The sequence below is a fragment of the Pelmatolapia mariae genome, linkage group LG22 (assembly GCF_036321145.2).
Source record: "Pelmatolapia mariae isolate MD_Pm_ZW linkage group LG22, Pm_UMD_F_2, whole genome shotgun sequence".
Taxonomy (NCBI): Eukaryota; Metazoa; Chordata; class Actinopteri; order Cichliformes; family Cichlidae; genus Pelmatolapia; species Pelmatolapia mariae.
Genome location: NC_086245.2, coordinates 34903030 through 34924600, shown reverse-complemented (window position 1 = coordinate 34924600; position 21571 = coordinate 34903030). Strand labels below are relative to the sequence as shown.

General features: G+C 42.0%; 3 protein-coding genes across 4 annotated transcripts in view; 2 read left to right on the top strand and 1 right to left on the bottom strand.

The window, feature by feature from the left end:
- maneal (mannosidase endo-alpha like) overlaps positions 1-2669 on the top strand; it is a 28075-nt gene extending 25406 nt beyond the window's left edge. The window contains exon 4 of the mRNA XM_065471492.1: positions 1651-2669. Coding sequence (XP_065327564.1) covers positions 1651-2287 — 637 coding nt within the window. The 3' untranslated portion in view covers positions 2288-2669. The remainder of the gene's footprint in view (positions 1-1650) is intronic.
- A 4630-nt stretch (positions 2670-7299) lies between these two features.
- On the bottom strand, positions 7300-19013 carry sf3a3 (splicing factor 3a, subunit 3). The gene is made up of 17 exons (XM_065471486.1): positions 18790-19013; positions 18632-18679; positions 18169-18221; positions 12167-12272; positions 12012-12084; positions 10244-10335; positions 10063-10145; positions 9793-9931; positions 9630-9698; positions 9462-9529; positions 8800-8907; positions 8627-8696; positions 8366-8530; positions 7970-8080; positions 7791-7881; positions 7657-7712; positions 7300-7571 (listed from the first exon to the last, which is right to left on the bottom strand). The coding sequence occupies exons 1-17, from the start codon at positions 18883-18885 to the stop codon at positions 7494-7496; spliced, it is 1506 nt and encodes a 501-aa protein (XP_065327558.1). The 5' UTR covers positions 18886-19013; the 3' UTR covers positions 7300-7493.
- Positions 19014-20048: 1035 nt separating this feature from the next.
- The window catches only part of LOC135933330 (ubiquitin-conjugating enzyme E2 E2-like), a 61254-nt gene continuing 59731 nt past the window's right edge, over positions 20049-21571 (top strand). For both annotated transcript variants that reach the window (XM_065471482.1, XM_065471481.1), the window contains exon 1: positions 20049-20179. The gene's annotated coding sequence lies outside the window, so the exon portion shown is untranslated. The remainder of the gene's footprint in view (positions 20180-21571) is intronic.

Here is a 21571-nt window from a genome sequence, read left to right as displayed (position 1 = left end):
GATTTGAGACGTTTAGCGCAAATCTTGTGTAGTTAGTGTGTAGTTAGTGTGTAGTGTAGTCAATAGTTTTGTGTGTGTCAGAACAATGAGGCGACTGCTGAATGTTACAGGTGTTACAGCAGTGATACATCTCCTGTTGTCAGGCCTGCAGGTATCAGGCTGTTGTTCTCCTTTATCTCATAGTGGACACAAATTATTTTTTGGAGTGGCACAAATAATTTGTGTGGCATCAAATTTGATGCAGAACAGCTGATTGTTCTGTAAATAGTTTGAAATGTTTATTTAAAAAAACGCCTTGGCTGCATTTTTAGGTAAACAGCTGCAAAAAACTTTGTTGTTTGCATAACTTGAAGAAGTAACTATATGATTAATTTCCCAACATTGGTCATTATTTACTGTATTTTGCAGACAGAGTTACAGACTCTCTCCCAGACCACAGACTCACACTCATAATACAAGTCAGAGCTTTATAAAAAAAAAAAAAAAAAGTTGTGTTTTCAAAATTGGAGTTCAAGTTATTTTTACTTCCAATAGTGTTAACATACTACACAGGTCATGAACAAGATTTTTTTTTTAATTTTCATTGTAAGTGGGCTAAAGCAGTTAATTAAAAGTAGTCTAACATAAAGGTAAATGCTGTAATTTGATTACTTTAATAAACCATGTAACTTGGATGGATTCGATGCTGGCGTGACCACAGTGCACACGTCTGATGTCGCTCACAGTGGTCCAAGTGTCCGCTCAGGGAGTTTGTGTGTTCGCTCAGACACATGAAACATTAGAGGGAACATTGAGACCCAGGGAAACCGAGTTAACGATAAAAACCCTGAAAACCATCAATTTTGCACCCGAGCCTCAACTCTCATGGCCCGGTACCGGTCTGTGGCCCAAGGGTTGGGGACCGCTGAATTAGAGGTGCTACATTTAGCATCACTGCATGTTAAACATACCATGAAAACAAGTGTAGACATCACACGCAGACCCGTCCACACATTCATGCTTTGCAGCATCTACTTCTTTATTCACAGTTGTCGTTAGGAACACGGCTGCAGCTTTTCAGCTCGCACCCGAACATACACACGAACAACGACAATATTAAACAGTCAGCACAGACTTTTGAGGCGTGATTGCAGATGCCGTGCAAGTCGCGGTGCCGCCATCACCCCTGCAGCAGCACCGCAGACCACACCCCGCCACAACAAGGTTTGGACGAAATAGGCGTCTAGGCTGGTGGCTGGTATACTGACCCTGGATCAGCTGACCAGAGGACCCATGAAGTGTCTGATTTCCTGTGCTGTTTATATGTTAGACAGCTCGCATATATTTGCAAAGTGAACCAGAAAGACGCTTCTGAAACATGCTGTGATTCGTTCATTTGGTGGCAGCGCCCTCCTTATAAATCACATCAACTGCCCCTCCCTGCTGCCGGAGGTTTCTTCCTGTTAAAAGGGAGTTTTCCCTTCCCACTGTCGCCAAAGTGCTTGCTCATAGGGGGTCATATGATTGTTGGGTTTTTCTCTGTATGTATTATTGTAGGGTCTACCTTACAATATGAAGAACCTTGAGGCGACTGTAGTTGTGATTTGGCGCTGTATAAATCACATTGAATTGAACTGAATACAGCAGCTTAACACATCTCATTTTTCTCAGGTATGGAAAACATGGCGCCTTCTACAAATTCAAGTCGAGCACCGGGCGAGTACTGCCTCTGTTTTACATCTACGACTCCTACCTGACACCGCCCGAGTCCTGGGCAGAACTTCTGACAGCTAAAGGCTCCCGCAGCATTAGAGGCACGCCTTACGATGGGATTTTTGTTGCACTCATTGTCGAGGAGCGTCACAAATACGACATCCTAGCTAGCGGCTTTGACGGCATGTACACATACTTTGCCTCTAACGGCTTTTCGTTTGGCTCGTCTCACCAGAACTGGAAGGCCATCAAGGCATTCTGTGACGCAAACAATTTGCTGTTCATCCCAAGCGTTGGTCCCGGGTACGTGGATACTGCCGTTCGACCGTGGAACAACCATAACACCAGGAATCGTGTTAACGGACGTTACTATGAGACGTCCCTGCAGGCAGCTTTGTCTGTCCGTCCAGAAATCGTCACCATTACGTCCTTCAACCAGTGGCACGAAGGCACACAAATAGAGAAGGCTACGCCCAAGAAAACTGTGACCCGTTTGTATCTAGATTATCAGCCTAACCAACCAGAACACTACTTGGAGCTAACACGCCAGTGGGCAGAGAACTTCAACAAAGAGAAGGACAAGTGGCTGATGTGAGCGTCAGCTGAGTGAACAGTCTGAGCATCGCTACAACATGATGTTGAGCTCGCTGCTACACCTCTGTGTTCCTCCACTTAACTGTTTTTCCCCAAGTCTGAGCGCTCCACACAAAGTTTCCGCTCAGCGCTCTCTTCCTGTTTCGATTGCCTGTCATTTTTGTACATGTTAACAATGACATTCACATGTTGATGCTTCAGGGTTGCAGTGATAAACAGCTAACACTGGTTTTGTGAGTAGTGTGGGGTTCTGACTACTAAAACCATGTGGATGTGTACAGTAACTCTGCTACTCTGTGAGGTTTATGTTGTATTATCCAATGCTCCAGACTGTTCTTTCCTGTCTTTCCATGGTGACAAATTAAACTGTGTGTCTGTTTACAGTTGGACAATCAGTTGCTGATGTGAAAAAGGTCTAAGAAAGATGTGATGTGTACAAGATGCTCAGCCATCGGCACAGTCCAGATGTTTTTTTAAATCACCTAATTTCTCACTAAATTGACTAAAGACAATATGAAACCAGAGACTCTTTGTGACAGTGAACAATCAGTGAATGCTTTGAGCTTTTGGTTGTCAGAGACCAACTGTTATCCAGAGCATGCAACACCCCAAACTCTTTGTGAGCACATGCGATCGCCAGCTGATTGCACTCACTGGTTGTCTTGTGGTAGTCAGTGTGTCTCCAAATAATTGCCGTCTAAAATATAAATGCAGATAGACTGCAAGCACATTGCAATCAACCCGAGTTCACTGCAAATGCAACTGCAACTCATCTGCAACACATCTTTACATTAGGGATTTGCACAGACCTGGTCTCAGTGTTCAAAGCGACAGCATCTTGGGTTTGCTGCACAGATCATTTTGGTCTCCAGCCGCCGTTTTCCCCAGTGTGACTGCAGCAGTTCTCTGTTCCTCCTGCTCCAAAGTGGCCAAAGATGAGTCATCGCAGCTTCATTACTAACATCTCAGAACTATCGATGTATACTTTTGGAGTCAATTTGACAGCTGGGATATGCTTTAGCTGCCTGAGTTTAGATGAGCAGCCAGCCATGAGTCAACAGTCACTACAAGAAAGTTTCCTGTGCTAATGGGCTTTCTGAAAAAGATGCTTCAAAGTTCTGATCACAGAGTCCTACTTGACATAAGTGCCCCCCCCCCCAATATATTTGTCACTCCTAGGAGTGATACTGGAGTAAACTGGGGATCTTTTGCTTCTTAGGTAAATGTGTAAAACACTGCACTATGGAGCCACTATCAGTAGTGATACACTCATAACGACATATCGGAGCTGGTCCTCTAACAATGGCCACTTCTTTTATGTACGTCCATCACTTAAATGTAAGGGCAGGGAGTAAAACGGTGGTCTGTGAAGAAAAGAGTTTAAGAGGTGGGATAAAAGAGGTGTGATGAGCATCAGGGGGCAAAAAAATCCAACTGGGATCAATGGAGAACCTGCTGGTGTCACTGTCAGACACACCAGAGCTAACATTCAGTGCAGGGGAACATTTTAATGAGGTTATTAAACCTAGTGGTTCTCATAATGAGAAAGAAAACAGAACAGGGTCGTCTCTCTGGTTCCAAAGGGAATAGGAGTTTCTGAGAATGAACAGAAATTACAGGGACGGTGTTTGGACACACAAGACCTTCAGTGATTAACACATTTATCAAAAAAACACAAATATTTTAGAAACTTCCATAAAACTAAAACTGATGTTGGTATTTATTAGACATTAACTTGATATGTTTTTATATCTGAGTTTGAGCTGGCACTCTGGACTCCTCCAAGATGCCAGAAAGTAATCAAGAAATTAATTTCAGAAAATTTGTTAACCACTGTCTCTCCAAAAGCAGCCTTGCCACATCCGAACTGTGTTTAGGATATCAAACATTCGAGTTTGCATTAGCATGTCAGGTCTTTTGGATATTTCCTGCATTTTTTCCCCTTTCAGATTAAAAGAAGACACTTTCAAGCTGTTTTTATCAGAATATGTTTTCATACGGTAGAGCAGCTTTCATTGTGTAGATGAGGGTTGAATACTTTTGTGTAATTAACCTGATGGCAGTATTTCGGTGGCGTGCAGTTGGAAGAGGAACACATCAGCAGACAAAAGCCAACCATCGACATCCAAGCAGCCCGGCTCTCATGTGAAGGAGGACTCACTGGAGCAAAGCTGATCCCTCGGGACAATCTATTGCCTTGCTTTAATGGCTCTGCCTGTGCCCATGAAAATGAGATGTTCGTGCTGCTGGCAGTGAACATAAATTGTCGAGCCTTGAGTCACCAATCACTGCAAATGTACAGTGTAGCACTTGGAAGGCAGCGTGCTTCTCTCAGAAGTCTTTTTAGAGAAAAAGGCTGAGAAATAGAAAGAAGGCAAACACAAGGATAACAATACTATTCTTATTTTAATGATTACCGACACTAAACAGAGGTTTTACAGCTCCAGTCCTGCTGGTGTGGCTGCTGTGACTGTGCTGGACATACTCATAGAAATGTCAATAACTCTTGACAAACAGTTATTGACTTATTGAAGATGGTTTGCCAGATGACAACTTCTGTAATGCTCTGATTTCTCACCACCACCAGTACATGTTTCATTTATTCCATAAATAAAATGCACTGGGCAGGTCCACACAAAATGTTTCCACCAACCATCCTTATCCCCACACATGGCATTGAGCCATCTTATGTTATACCCGTTAACAGATCTTTAGAGATTTGACACCACATTTTCAAAAGTTTAATATTACAGTATCAGGTTATTAATCTGATTACACATTAAGTCTGATACCACAGATAGATTAACACAGTTATCCACATATTTCTAAATAACTTTGCTACAGTCACGTCACAGTGGTCAGGCGTGGCAGTGTTGGATGCAGCGTTGGTTTGAAAGAGCCACAGCTACTTCCATATGCATATAAGTGGATGTCAAGAGTACCTTTTCCACTGAGATAAGTAATCTCTTTAACTACATAATGACAAGAATGGATCAACCATGAGGGTTGGATAATCATAATTTACAAATTTTTCATCACACATGTCAGCATGTTTAGAACGTGCAGACGGTAGTAACAGTAAGCAGGTCATACTCCCCCCCGTATCCATTCTTGGATCCATTCAGCTAACCATAGCTAGCTGAGATAAGCTAAGCTATGTTTTGACAGGGAACAAAGTGAGTGAGCAAAGGCTGTGTCAGAGAACGTCTCAGTGCAGTTAACTCACTGTGATGATCCAAAAAACTGTTTGGACATCACAGTGAGAGCAGTTTGAGATGATCTAACATCCTCTGAACATGATGACTTTTATGAAATGGTCAGCAACAACATTCAGGCTGTCACATTTAAACCAAGGAGTCCACAGTGGTGTACCACCACCACCAGCCTGAACCGCTGGTACAAGGCAGGAAGGTGCTTTCATGTTGTTTACTCGAACTGTGGATTGACAGATGCCTTGGTTGTAAATGAGTTACGGCTGCCGTCCTGTCAGCTTGAAGCATTCTGGCCATTCTCAGAGGTCAGAGGACAACCACCACTCACCTGAGCCTCTGTAAAACCTGGAAACCTGGCCTCAGGGGGGAGTATGACCTGCTTACTGTTACTACCGTCTGCACGTTCTAAACATGCTGACATGTGTGATGAAAAATTTGTAAATTATGATTATCTGTCAAAAACATACATAAATTTAAAAAAACACGATGCAGGTGCTTTGATACGGCACCGTATGTTCCAAGCAGGAAAACCTGAGGTGAGGACTTTCAGCAGAAATACATCTGCTGAAGGACGAGCCATTAATCAGAGTAATCTCTTCTGTTCACAATATTGTCATAGCAAAAGGCAATATATTACAAGTGTGTGTGTGTGTGTGTGTGTGTGTGTGTTAAAATATGAAGGCTAAATCCACCATAGATTTTTTCTTTTTTAACAAATGTTTTCAAAATATGGACGTAATTTAAAAATCTACCCTTTATGCCTGTATTGTTTTAGTTTGTCATGCTTATTTGTCATGTTCTAAAACAGTTAATGGACTCTTAAGTCTACATTGTTAAATCCTTTTTCTTTTGTTTTCCCAGAGTTATGTGTGCATAGAAGCAAGAGCTCCATCTGGTGGAGTTCAACAGCTCCATGAACACGATTCAGTGCAAACGATAAAGCTGCTGTATCGCTGACAGGGTGGATAAAAGCAGTGCACCTCATCAGTCTGTGGATTCTAGATTGGAGACAACTCTCCTCCACAGCCTTAACTATACATGATAATATGATGATCAAATGAATGTTACACTGAAACTCTTCTGAGATATACTGACTCCTACATCATATCGATAAATGATTGCTGTTCCTTTGTGATGTGTTGTCATCAAACTAATTAAAATTGTTTTGAATGAATAATCACAGTTGATGTTATCAGAGTTTTAAACTATAGAGTTACATAGAAAGGACATAGCACACACAAGAGTGGAAGCATATACACCAAGGGAATGTCCACAGAGATAAGAACAGAAGCAAAAATCATGTAGCAACATAGGAAGTGTTGAGTACAGAGGGATTCACCACAATCTATATCTATAAGGTTATTGTACCATATTCTTGTACTTTGAATGAGCAGAGCAACCTGGGCTCTCATAACACCTGAGCAACTTTCACTTTTTCAATTGAATTGGTGAAATAAATCAACTTTTTGATGATATTCTTTGACCAGCACCTGTATATTATATAGATAGAGTCCTCCCTCATCGAGGTTGTCATGTTCGAGGGCTTCGGAGGTTCTGCTGATGGTTTCAGACTTCATTTCCAAATGATCTGGGTCATCGTGGTTGTTGTAAACCAGGCACGGCTGCAGGACCTGAACCGCCGACTACAGATTATACACAATAGCTTCATCTTGAGCAGAACTTGCTCCTTACACATCCATACATCAGTATTAAAATATCAAATCTAAATATTTAAGGGACTATTTTCAGTCCTCTCCTGGTGATTTTAAGAATTGTTGAAGGACCACAACGAACAAGCATGCTGACAAAAGTTTCTACTTTATTATGATCATAAATGGTCGCCACATTACAAAGTTATGAAAAGGAAAAGAGAAATGGTGGTGATACTGTTAAAACCAACTTTACAGCTTACAAAGAAGAAACATGAGTAAACGTGATAAAAATATATCAGAGTTTAAAGGAAGCTGTTCAGAGTTGATGTTTTTCAGCCCCCGTCTACAACAAGCCCTGTCTCTTCAGATCCTCGTAGGTCTTCTTGTTGACCACATTTCCACTGGAGTCCTCATACTCTTCCTGAAAAGCACATCAGCAAAAGCAATTAGCAGCTACACCACAACAAAATACAAATGTCTGCTGAATAAGTCCTGAGTGTTGTTACCTCTGTGTCTGGCTGCCACCGCTCTGATGCTTTCTGGGACTTGAGCTTTGCCCACACTACAGTTGACATAAAACACATAAATACATGAACATCTGAACATGAGCTGCATTCAGAATCTGCTCCAATCAACTCACAAGACACAGCATCCTCGATCTGTGTGACGTTGGCAAAGTGAGCAGTGTTGGGGATTCCCAGGCAGCGCATCCCGTGAGCGTGTCTCCACTCCTTTAAAAAAACATGGAAGTTCAACATCAACCTTTAAACGGTCCCACAGTCACTGCCAACCCACGAGAAAACAACAACAGCAACATACTGCAAAGTGCCTCTGGAAGGCTTTGGGTCCTCTGTAAGTGTAGTTTCCACAGATCTCACAGTTGTAGTTGATGTTCAGACCGTGGAGTTTATAGAGCCAGTATGGAATTGGCTGCAGGGAGTGACAAACAGACACGGTTACTGTGGGTAATCAAGTAAACAACAATGAAACATCTTATGTTATTTAAAAATAGCAAGCTCAGTGCCTGAGTGACATTAAAGTGAGAGCATGTCCTCTAAGTGATCTATCAGCGTCAGTCATGTAACAGCAGCACAGGCTGCGTGTGGATCGACGCTGACACAGACTCACACGCTAACACATCCGGATTTCAAACAGACATGCGTGTTACTGAGGACCGTAATGGTCACTCTGTTGCAGGTGTGTCTGTAGCTTTACCTTGCCGTCCCAGCCCAGTGGCAGGTTCTTGGGGTTGTAGATGATCTCGTTGTCTTCGTCTTCGCTCTCACTTTCACTGACCTGCTCTTCCTCCTCCTCCTCACGCTCCTCTCCGGTCCTGGCCTGCTTCCTTTGCACGTTCTCATGAGTGAGCTGCCTTTGCTCCTGTAGCCACATACGCAATATATCAACATGTGGTTTTCTCATGAAGCTGGCTCGAAACATGAACTCCAACAGCAGCATTAACACATTCAGACTCACCCCAAGGATCTCCACGTATTCGTATACTTGAGCTTCCAGGAAGGCGATTTCCTTGTTCCGCTCTGTGTCTCTGTTGGAGTGACGGTAGGAAATCATTAAGAACTACATACTGAACACTTTGATGAGACATTATGAGGACGTGACTTCAGAGGGACAGTTTTACACACACTTACTTTTTAGGTCCCTTTGCTTTGGGGTTCTTGGCAAACAGTGAAGGATCCAGTGATTCCAGGGACTTGCCTTTGGTGCTGAAGAGCCTCTGAGCTCTCTCCTCCAGAGTCCTGAACACAGACACATTCAACCATTAACTGCTGGCTACCAGCTGCCATAACACCGACGTCCTTTTAACTCTTTTACAAGGCCCTTGTACTGTGCTGTTTTAAACATGTCTCAACAAACAAACTTGACAAACACTAAAGACAGTTTTCGTCAGCTGCTTTGTTTTCCAGGTGCACAGCAGGCAAAACGTCTGACTAACCCACAGAGAGATCGGTTAAAACCAGCCGACATGTAGGGTCAGCAGCTGTCTGCAGCTTTTTTTCATCTGCTGCCTTGTCCACAGAGGTCACCACATCAGATGGCTCTGCATATTTCATTTGGGTTTTTTGAACACCAGATGCTCTTTGTGGTTTCAAACAGGGGCTCTCACTATACTAAGGACGCACGGCGTGAGGTTATCTATAGTTCACAGATGATTCCCTGTCCTCATAGAGCTGGTTTTCCAGTAATATTCTGCTTGGAATATGAAAACAACCAGCCTTTAATGTTGTAGAAAGAGAGGACGTCTGTCAAAGTGAGTTATTACGGTGTTCCTGTCATGTTTCTAGAAGCTTACCCTCCACATTTCAGTCCCAAAGCCATGAGTGCTGACTTCAACCTGTCCAGACCCAAAGAGGCCAACTCCTACAGCAAAGAGGAAAACAGAGAGTAAAAACAAATACGAAACTATTATTTATGCAAAACACTTTGATTTCAGTTACATGTCAATGAGGATTGATTTTACCTCCCAAGAGGAGAAAGCAGAGAGGTCCAGATGAGCACCTGCATGTGTCAAAGCACTACTCGTCTCTTTCTACAGTCAGATTTAAAATAAACACACGCAAAAAGTCAGAGAAGTTCCCAAAACCTAACCATCATCTCTCACTGGTCCCAGCAGAAGAACTTACAGGCCAGCCTGGAAAGGTCCCATTCTCCCATTTCTTCTCAAACTCTGACAGCACTTTGCCATAAAGGTCGTTCTGGTCGAGCAGCGGTTTGACCCGGTCTGTGTAGTCCTGCAGGTACTCCAGCAGCATCTCTAGATACCTGCACAACACAAGCATTTAAACGTGTCCACATCTCCACTTCTGCATGCAACACTGACATGTGACTGAGGAATCAGATTCCCTACAGTTATACTTCCAAGCTGACATCTTGAATAAGCAGCATGGACTTACTTTTTGTATTCAGCATTTTTCCTGTCCTTGGGAATGTCGAACAGCTGGTCAAATGAAGACAGGTAAGTGATGTACTCCAGTTTCTGTACAGACACAGGGCACAGAGAGCAGTCAGACAAATCCTGGCTCAGAGGCTTATTCTTTATTAATGAGAGTAAACGGGCTACTTTAGGATCATAACCTCAGCTCCCTTTAAGTTGATGTACTTCAGGTAGCAGTCGTGCAGATCGAGGTATCGGCCGTATCCTTCCTCATCAGTGAAGTCCACCATATCTGCAGCACGTAAACACAAATCATTCATGCACTTTAAGCCTGGGTATGAAGGTCACAGATGTTACTTACAATAACTGTTAAGTGTAGTTATGTAACTGCAGAGCAAACGTGGGGGAACTCAACACAATAAAGTGTGTTTGGTAACCAAAGGCAACCAGTGCTTTGCCTAAATTAGCCTTTTCATTAATGAAGAAAGAGTGTTGATGCTTTCATGAGGGCAGTTAATCCAGCTGTGAGATGCTAACAAAACCTACAGCCTGTCTGACACATTCTCAAACACGAGGCCCTCTGTTAGTGGTGACAGTGATGCTAACTGAATATTTTATTGAATCTCGCAGCAGAATTGATTAGCATAAGCAGATGATCGGTGCTTTGCATGCTTCTTTTCCAATGAGCTCTGGCATCGATCACATTTCCTAATTTGACCCAAGAACAAAAGTAGCCAGAAAAATGTCTCCTTACAAACGTTACTGCTGCTCAACACTTAAGTTTAACAGTAACTACATTAATTTAACGGGAGCCCGCACCATACTGTTACATAACAACACCGGGGATCTTGAGTAAAGCTTTTCAACCAGCTGCTTAAAACCCGGCTTTTCTACCATGTAACACAGAAATGACTCGCATCCACTGTGGACCACACCATACGGCCAAACTTCAAAGTGATGCATGAATTTATGGACGTCCATGTCTTTATATTGTAAGACCCTACAATAACTACGTTTAGTAGTAGTGAAGCCTACTGATGGGTTCAAACTTCTTCCATTTATTAATATCATATTTGTGAGGTTTACAACGTGCTCTTCTGCACTTCCAATGCTGCACAAATACTATGAACTATTGTGCTTTTCCATGACACAGGTCTACTGTGCAGGTCTACGAACAGCCCAGCTTGTTTTCAACTCTATTTAACTTCCTACATTTGATCGATTGTTATCCAGTCAACTAAGCCAAGAACAATAAAAAAAAAAAGTGCCAGGCGATGAAACAGATTCTAATAATGACAGTCTGCTACTACTACATGTTGACCATGTCCCGTTTACCTGGGAGAAAAAGGATACGGTCAGTATTCACATCTGCAAACATCTGATTATTAATCCTAATTTTGACATTGAACCACGTCCTGATTGTTCCTCAGCTGTTACAAAATGAAATCAAACTTTATAACTTGTTGGTTACTGTGTGGATCTGTAAAATTAAAAGTGTATTGGTAAAAATGTGTGATAAATGTCATTCATTCATTCAGGCTCATTTAGAAACCAGAGGGGGCCTTCACAAACAGGATGGACACCAAACGGCACAAATTTACTACAATTAGAACTAAAAGAGAAACTGTACTGTCAGTAATCAGCTGCTCTAATCGTCTTCAGTGTCATTTCTCTAAAGTAGATTGCTGTGTTTTTATTTCAACTGCAGATTTCAAACACACTTGTGCAGAAAAAAATCTAACAACACTGATCTGCATTCTCACACTTCAGTAATCATTCTTCACACAAAGTGTTACTTAATGCAGTGTAGCTACTTTCTATGAGTTTCCTCATTAGATCCCATTTTTGTTGTTGCAACAAATTAAAAAGTCAGGAAGCATTTGTTCCTCTAGCTTCTGTTCTGTGGGATTTTCATGTCGTGCACTGTTTGTTCTTGACTCAAAACAAGCACGTGTTGTTTGAACTCACTCTGAGCCTCCTCGCTGGGGTTATCTCTGGCCTTCATCAGCTCCTCAAACTCTGCAGACATGGGGATGGAAATCTGCAGGAAGGACAACAGAAATCAGTTTCAAAGACCTGATGTACGCTTTCAGTTAAAATTTTGGAATCAAAAGAATAAATACTTCATTTGGATGCTTTCGGTGGAACTCCTTTATCTGTTTGAGTCTGTTGTAGAACTCTGCAAACTCATTTGGTCCTGAGATGGCTGCAAGTTCGTCTCTCCTCATTCTGTCAGAGAAATAATCCAGGAACACGAGAAGAACAAGAGGAAGTTATCAGGACAGTTGGTTTTTCTAAAGCAGCATTCATGCATTCACCTCTGGACTTTTCAAGACATGAGCCAATGGAGGTGCACGGGAGAGGCATACTGACCAAACTCTTAACCATCTTTACTCAGACAGCTGTCTATTACAAAGTCTGCGTACTGTCCTACTGCACTCATGTGAGAACAGTGTAACTGTGCAGTCTTCACAGGGAGTGTGAGTCCTTTTGTCCTGTAGCCTGTATAAGCGCTTCTCCTCATATTATCCAGAGTTCATATTCAAAAGCAGCTTAAGTGGAAGATTATCCTGATGGGCCATATTACTGAATTGTGGAAAAGGTCGGTTTTCCATAATGAACCTCAGGAAGTCTTGCTTTTGTGCTCAGCCAATCAGGCATCAGACATAAGCTGCCACATGATTTCTGCCTTCTTTTGTTAAGTAAAACCATTTCTCTTCAGTAGACAGACCGAATCTTTGAATGATGTAATCATCTACATGCTGCAGAGTAGGGCTGGGCGATATGGCCTAAAATTCATATCACGATATAATTTGAAGCATGTGCGATAACGATATATATCACGATATATTCTTTTCTTCTGTATAACGTATTTTCCACACTATAAGGCACACTTAAAATCCTTTAATTTTCTCAAAAATCTAGAGTGTGCCTTATGTATGAATTCTTGTTGTGCTCACTGACCTTGAACCGATTTTGGCGTGTAGAAATCTGTTAAAAAATGTTTTAGTACAACTTTGGTAAGCCTGCTGATGGACTGCTTGATGGATTGTCAGAGCATTACGGCTGCCGTAGTGAGGAGTAATCTGGGTCCAAAACTCCGTCCCCTTCAGGTCCCAAAGTCAAACGAACACTAAGAGTTAAAAACAGTCTAAATTCTTTCATCTTTAATTAAATCATCAGCGTTGCTGCTTTATCGGGTGTAACAATTAAGTTTAACATCCATGCATCCATGAAAACAGAATTTATTAAATTTAACGGAGTTAGAAGTTAACAGGAAGTTAGCTCGCTAGTTTATACCTAAACATTTCATACCATGTTCTGACTGAGAGATTTTTGAAACTAATTCAAACGTACAGCTCTGCTATCACTCCCAACATAAATGAAGACAGAAACACTAAACAGTAGTGCTGGGCGATATGACGATATATATCGTGTGGACGATAGAAAAGTGTCTATCGTGCCATTTGTCTTCTATCGTTTCTAACCCGAATTTTACAAATTTTTACATAAAATATATCATTAACCCTTTACAATCGGTCGGAGCAGGCACACTCCGTTTTCCCTAACTATTTTTAAATCCCTGTAGAACTGTAACCACGTAAGGTAGTGCAATAATGTTTTTGTTTTTTGCATATGAAACCGTAAGAGTTGTACTTAGATCTTATTCCATTAGCTTGCCCTAGGTCACGGTTTTCTTCCACATATAGCTTTGCAAAAATTGCATAAAAAGCACTTCCAGCAACAAAAACATAATATTCCAGACTTGCAGCAACAAAAACATAATATTCCAGAAACAGGCTTTGCCGATCCGATCAGCTGTTCATAACACTTCCTATGTTGGAATATAAGTCAGCGCAACTATCGCATGTCCGCCATTACCTGTCCGAAACCGGAAGTGACGTCACTTTCGCGGAAAATGTAGTTTTTTAAGCTTCAAAGTCTATGTTGGTGTTTTTAAAAGTCATGTTTGACTTTATGCTCTTCTGTATCGTTTCTGGGATGCTTAGAAGTCATATTACACTGTTGGAAATAGTTTATTTTGATGCACATGCTGTTTTTTTGCAAATTTGCATTTATTTATTTTCATTTATATATAAAAATTTGTGTATCTCAAAAATAAAACTATGAAGACACTCAAAATAAATAAATGTAAAGATAAGCTCTGGCGGACTTGGTTCTATGGTAGGTCTTAAAGGGTTAAATAGCCTGTGCAAATATATTAGTGTTGTCTTCTCACTATACATACTCTGAACTTTATGCAAGAGAAAATAAAGTATCAAAAAATGATATTTTTCGCAAAGAAACTGTCTTGTGGTTTTGCAACATGGTGCTGCTTTACATGCACCCGGATTTGCGACATACTTTACAGTAACTCAAAACAAAGACTGCACCCTCTCCACTCGCTGTTTACAGACTGCATACTTTCCAGATGACCACAGGTCAGGTGGTATATTGTGATATATATCGTTATCGTGATATAAAATAATTCATATCGTGATAAATATTTTTTCCATATCGCCCAGCACTACTAAACAGCAGTGGCGTTTGCAGGGTTACTGAAGTTGGACTACCTGGTATATAATGTTGTGCTACGTGATTGCTAGCGACACAGCTATGTTAGCATAACATTAGCAAAGTGAAGCTGGTGGATGAACGGCAACTTTTTTTCCACTCGATAAAAGTTAACATGAGGGATTCTGGTTGTCAGGGACACATGCAATCGCATAGCAGGATGCTATACACGGGCCAAACTTCAGTCAGGAGAACATAATTTACAGATGATAATGGTTGTAGCCGCTGCAATACTTTCGACTAAAACAGGCGCAGCTTGATGACATCATCAACATGCGCTATCGCGATAGCGCGACATAGTCAAAATCTCTATCGTTGGCCAAATCTATATCGTTTCTATCGTATATCGTTTATATCGCCCACCCCTACTGCAGAGCTCATACTTCCATCTGGACTGTAACAGCGGCTTGGTGAGCATCGCATTTAACACAATTCAGCCACTGTTGCTGAAAGTGAAGCTACACAAATGTCAGTAAACACATCCACCAACTACCTGACTGTCAGGACGCAGTATATGAGACTGACCAGGGCTCTGTCTGAATTGGTGATGTGCAGTACAGCAGCTGTGCTGTCTCCATGTTCACCAAGTGCACCTCAGACATCCCACCCACAAAAATACTCTGAACATCCTGCAGTGGTTGGATGTATTAGTAATGAGCAGAAGCAGAAGATTCTGTAGACTTCTGAATGTGAATAAGACCAGAGAGATAGTGACCGACTTCAGAGGGAAGAGAACAGCTACACGATCCACGTCTGTCCTTGGAGAGGATCTTGATGTGGTCGAGGAAAAATGGACCCGATTCTATTTACAACAGGCTGAAGTGGAAGACCGACAGAGGGCGTGTACTAGGGCTGCCACGATTAGTCCACTAGTCACGATTACGTCGACTATCAAAATCGTCGACAACCAATTTAAGAGTCGACGCGTCGTTTGAAGCCTTGTAAGATCCCAAAAGACGCAGGAATAAGTAGTAGGATTTAAGAGTGTAATAACGGACTGAAACAGAAGATGGCAGCACTGCATGTACAAGGATGCCAGCTGCCATTAAACCCCGAAGAAGAAGAAGCTGTGTCCGGTATCGCAGCTGTGTCCAAATTCAGGGGCCGCAGCCTTCGGAGGCTGCATTTGTAGGCCGATTACATTACAGCAATGCGACAAAGGCTGTCCAACTTCAAAGACTCCAACAAATGCAACCGACAAATGCGTCCTTCATTTCCCCAGACTTGAAGGATGGGTCGGGTATATCCTTGTGGTCCAACCTATCCCAGAATTCATAGCGCGGCCCTGCTCAGTTTCCAACAATGGCGGCAGCTAGTTAGTTTTAATATTACTCTCATTATACTTTCTGGGTCACAAAATAAACATTTAACGTATTTTCAGACGAGAATGTAGCTGTGTAAACCTCAAATATCTGCTCGGTTTATCAAGACACCACATATTTTCAAAAGCGCTCCGACGTTTTCGGAGACGTCTGTTAGCCACCAGCTCGATAGCGAGCCGGGGTTCAAGGCTCACTAGAGCCGCTGAGAACACCGGACTCCCAGCAAATCGTTTTCAAACCCACCGCCGTCTTTCGCTACTCAGGTTAAACATGATATATAAGTCACTTAGATAACTTAAAAATGTTATTGTTTGGCTTTTTTCAGTGTTTTATTTGTTCCTGAGTAAATCGGTTTGGCTGAGATTAAAGTTATAGTTTTTACACAGCTGAATAAACGTCAAGCAGACAACTGATTATCAGAAGTGTGAGATGCTCGAGAATTTACTCCGGTGTCCTGATATATTTTAGATAGCAAGGAGCAGACGGCTGAGTTTATTAAACTCCACTGAGACAATCTGCAAATTTCATTAAAATGTAATAAACTATCATCTTGTCTTTATTTTTAGTTAGCACCTTAAACACTTAAAGCTGTAAGCTAATGATAGTTATATAAGAGCAGACGCTGCTGGTGCAATAAGCTGTATGTTTTACATCCAATGGATGCATGATCTGATTAGTCGACTAATCGCAAAAATAATCGGTGACTAGTCGACTATCAAAATAATCGTTTGTGGCAGCCCTAGCGTGTACAAGAAGAGTGAGCATATATAAACAATGCAGGCTCAGATGCTTCAGTGTGAGGCGATTATCTCACTCAGTTGTTGCAAGCACATTACTTTGCTTTGGTGTGCTGGGGAAGCAGCATCGTGACACAGACTGAACAGACCGATTAGGAATGCTGGCTCTGTGGTCGGCTACAAACTGGACACCTGATGCTGGAGAGGTCGTGAACACACTTATCCACCACGAACAATCCCGACCACCCTCTGAAAAACTTAAGCTTATCTTAATCTATCTTACCTATCTAACTTAGGCGTGAAGCGTAGTTTTGAGCTTCTTGTGCTGCTGGTTCAGTGAATTTTGGTCAGAGTGACGAAACCTGCAGCTTCAGAATCTGTGAGCTGTCTGCTTTTAGCCCCGACGGCGTGTCTGTGTGCGTGCCGTCACGTGAACGATCCACGCTGTGTTTACGTCTTTGGTGGGATCCATGTACCTGCTCTCATTTTGTGTTTTAGCTGTTTGGTGGTTGTTTAAATAGTTTTGTGAGCTTTAAGCTGAGGTTCTGTCGTTTCCGATAAAATACATTTATATTTAAAAACCGATTCAGGATTAAATGAATCGATATCGCTTTATTCAAGCTAAAATCGATTTGAATTGGGAAATCGATTTTTTAAACCCAGGACCTAGTAAAAACAATTTGAGGTGTTATGTGCCTTTATGGAAATATGCCTTTGACACAGTTTGCTACTCCGATTCTTTATCAGACTTTAAATAACCAAAATATCTCCAGAATATTTCCTTGGACCCGTCTTTTCCAACAGTGTCCTCATCTTGTGAGCCCTGGGCATGTCCTTTCAGGTGTCTTGTTCGGTAATGTTACAGCTCACGTTTTTCTTCACAATTTGGTGTCATTTGGTCTTCTATCCTGCTCACACGCCTAACATACTGCTATGCCCAGCTGTAGTAGCCGGCTCCTCTGTGCTGGTTACTGCAACCTGCCTTGAAGAGGCACACGATTGGTTCGGTGTAGCGCTATTTTCATTGACGATGGGCCTTCTGTGTGTGGCAGAGGGGCATTGGGTGATAATACTATTATTTCCTCATCATTAAATAAAGTATATCTTATTATCATCTAGCTGTCGTGTTTCTGAGTGATTTGCTACTAGATTGGTGAATAAACCCGCGTGTGTGTGAACCCCAAGTTAGAGGAGAACAACAATGTCACAGTAGAGCAGACGATAGTGTAGCAGATTCACATCATTTCCAGAAGTGGTGAGATTGGAGCTGACGTTAACCATCTCCTGTCATGTGCCACATGTAAGAAAGGGCAACTTAGAAATACATCCCCATCCTTTTTTTTTAGGCTTCTCATGTGAATACACCTTTAGTTGGTCTACTTTTCAAATAACCGCTCAAAAGTTTGTTCCTCCACTTCTGTAACCGCACAAAGGTCCAGCCAACATATCTATATTTGAGTGGAAATGACTGTTCGCTAAGAAAACACTCACCCATCTTTGTCTTCATACAGGTCTCTGAGATTTGCGCTCACTTCCATATACCTCTGCAAGAAGCACAAATACCTTTTTACCAGCGTTGACCATTAACAGTGAAAAGTTGCTAATTATCAAAAGTGATTCTTTGTCTCCAATGTGCGTCTCTGAAGTCAGGTTTTAACCATTTATATTTTACACCTAGTTTTAATGACCTCTGATGCACTTGGGGGCAGATTTTTGGAGTGTCATTTCGTTGTGACACCGCTTCATTCAGTACATCTGATTACGTTCTTTATCTGACCTCTTTTCCCGTAATTAGTGTAAGAAAATGCATCAAATCTGCTAATAAATTGTGCTTTGCACGTTTACAAAATTGTAACTGGGGTTTTATGAAAGGTTAGTTATTCGTTGAATTTCCAGCAAATACTATTAGCCAGTTGGTGAGAGCCGTTTTAAATGAGTCCAAACTCTTACTCACATCCAACATCGCTCTTGTTCGATGGTCAGAATTGATTTGTTCACGCAGCTGAAATGAGAGTTGGAAAAAAACACACAGACAAATGTTAATTTTAGCGTTTCTGGGATTCACAACCAAGCGTAGCAATGCTAAAGCTAGCCTTAAGTGGCACCACTCACCGTCGACTTCTTGTGTAACATTTCTTTAGTTTTAGCATCCATTAGCCTCTCTTTCTCTTCGTGATAGCGACGCTGTTGTTCTAATATAGTTTCCATTGTCCGCAAAAATGTCGAACGTTTACTGGAGACGAACTAAGGTTTCTAATGGGGTAGAATACAAATGAACGAAAGCGGCAATACCCGCCGTATCTGGTACGTTTGTTTTCAATGGCGCATGTCGCCGAGCTAACGGCCCGCACTCTATTAGCCGTAAGAGAAACATGAACCCGTGGAAGGGTTCCGCAGTGGTCATGTCTGTGTACAATACTTCTATATTTTTTTATCTGAAGCCTTTCGACAGTTAATAATAACATTGGTTCCAGTTTATTTTTAGGCAATTACCGTGAAATCCTTTGACACAAATTGTTGAAAGTAATGGTTTCGTTTAGATTTTGACCGTTTTAGCTAGATGAGTTGATGGGCATAACAGCAATTCCTTTCAAGAGGATCCCTGGTGTTTATATTACTGAAATGTAGAAACTGCTTCTGAAAAGTACACTTTTTCAACGTGATGGGTTGGCACCACACGGTGCACGGTCTGTGCCGCGTGCTCGGTATTCTCTTTGCACTTCCTTTGTAGTCTACACTATCATCAAAGCCTGCCATAACACACAACGCACCCTCGCGGAGGCGCGCGCACGAAGGCAGTCTAGAGCCGTCAAGCGTCGGATTGGTTAAAGAGAAATAGACCGGAAGTGTGAACTCTGTGTCTTAACATAAAATACGTCCGTTCATCCATCTTCTTCGGAGGGCTTTTTTTTTCAATCAGTTGCTTGATTCAATAAAAAAAAAAAATCTGAACTAGGTTGCATTATAGACTGACATGTTTGTATATTCCTTGTTATTTTTTTTTCGGCAATTTTCACTGGTATCAAAATAAAATCCAAATTTAAAAATGTAATGGTTTGAAATAACATGTTACACAGTAGGATCAGGGAAGATAAAGCAAATAGGCTAACGAGTGCAAAACTATTCTATGAGTATTGATATTGGGTGAAAGGACATTACAAGCCTCAGGTCTACTCGTGCACACGTGAAAAATTACAGAGATTAAACAGATCGCCAGTGTAATTTCTTAACCTCATTTGGAATAAGTTAAAGTGTATTGCATCATATGAATATTGTTTTTTATAGGCAGTCTTCGGGGAAAATAAGCCACAGGCTTTTATTTTGACAGATTAAACCGGAAACTGTGCTCGTAACGGTCGCTACCGTGACAGTCGCGGTTTCACCACATTCTCGAGCAGTCAGTCAAAGCAGCGGACAGTAAAAAGAAGCGGACGAGCAGCGTTGCGGATTTACAGAATAAACAGTGGAGCTTATAACACATACGTCCAGCCAGCTTATAAAGGTGAGCTGCTCGTATTCTTCTCTAATGGAGTCAACTCTATGAAGACAACGAAGATTTATTGGGTTATTTTGTGGGGAAGGGGGCGGGGGTGGTCGTGGTGGTGGTGGGGGGCATCCATTCTGTCTTTTGTGCTGGAGCAGATTTGGCAGCGGTCACTGAGGTCCGCTGCTGTAGAGGAGAGATGTCGAACAAGTGTGTCCTTCAGCTTTATCTTCTTCGGCGCGTATAAAGATTGCGAGGCTGTCTTGCTGTTAACTCTTCACACATAGCCAACAAAACAGGCGATCCGGGCCGCGGGAGCTCGCTGGCCCCTCATATACAGCTTTATGAGCTGTTTGATGTTGACTAAAGAGGGTTCCCCCGAACGTGGTCTAAAATCTGAGCAGATTTAAACCCGTTTCTCATTAAACGAGTGTATGTATACCATACGAGACCTTTAGAGTCATAGGCAGATGCACATTAATTCGGCATATACCCATGCACCTAACTGAACTTAATAAAATGTAAACTATAATAATCGTTGGCCCAGTCGTCACTCAACCATTAACACCGAAATAGCCTTGCTAGGAATCCGAGCCAAAAGTGGGAATTCCCTCTTTACAGAGTCGGGTACAGGAAAGGTTCAGGGGTGTTAGCCGGAGAGAAAACCCAGACTCTTAACTGTTTTATTGAGCCTTTAGCCTTAGACAAAAGAACAGAATGAATCCACGGGACTGTGAGTGCCCTGCTGGGTGGGATGTGTGTAGACTCGCTCAGTAATCGGTGACCGGTTGAGCTGTTGTGACAGTTTGGCACCCGACGGGGAAAGAAAACATCTTCCGAATGTGTTTTGGCAAAAGCCCAAGACGAACCTCCGGTATGTTTCCAACTTTTGGTTTCAGTATGTTTGTCCTCATCTGACAACTGGAAACACGCAGATGTCTACAGAGATGTTAGCAGCTTACCCTGAGATCTGAAATGATGTCCTTCTGTATCACTCTAACCAACCCCACCAAAAACTAAAGTGTGGTATCAGCTCTCCACCACAGTTAACTGCACAGTCTTCATGCTGCAGCTGTTTGTCAGATGTCAAACGTGGAGTGAGCTAACCAAAGCCACTGTCATGTACACCCGACCATCTGTCCTTACTGACTGTGATTCTATATTCATGTGAGCAGCAAAAATGCCCTCACAGCCATTCGTCTGTGTCATGCATTTTTCATTGCACACCAGGGAATGTAAATAGAGGCATTCACCTTGAGCTCCTCTCTCACATACACAATAATGGGGACAATTGATTTAGCAAGGCTGACCTTGTAGGTGTCTTTTTCTGAGACTTGTAGGTTGTGACTGACAAACGTTCAGCCTGGCTGATTCTCAGAATGAGAGGGAACCACACCAGAGCTCGGTATT

Excerpts from the sequence above, each read along its gene's own strand:
- sf3a3 (XM_065471486.1), bottom strand. The coding sequence starts at position 18,885 with ATGGAAACTATATTAGAACAACAGCGTCGCTATCACGAAGAGAAAGAG. Across the intron at positions 10,336-12,011 it reads CCCCAGCGAGGAGGCTCAGA|ATATGGTGGACTTCACTGAT; the intron begins GTGAGTTCAAAC and ends TACGTGCTGCAG. Across the intron at positions 8,081-8,365 it reads CACTGGGCTGGGACGGCAAG|CCAATTCCATACTGGCTCTA; the intron begins GTAAAGCTACAG and ends CACTCCCTGCAG.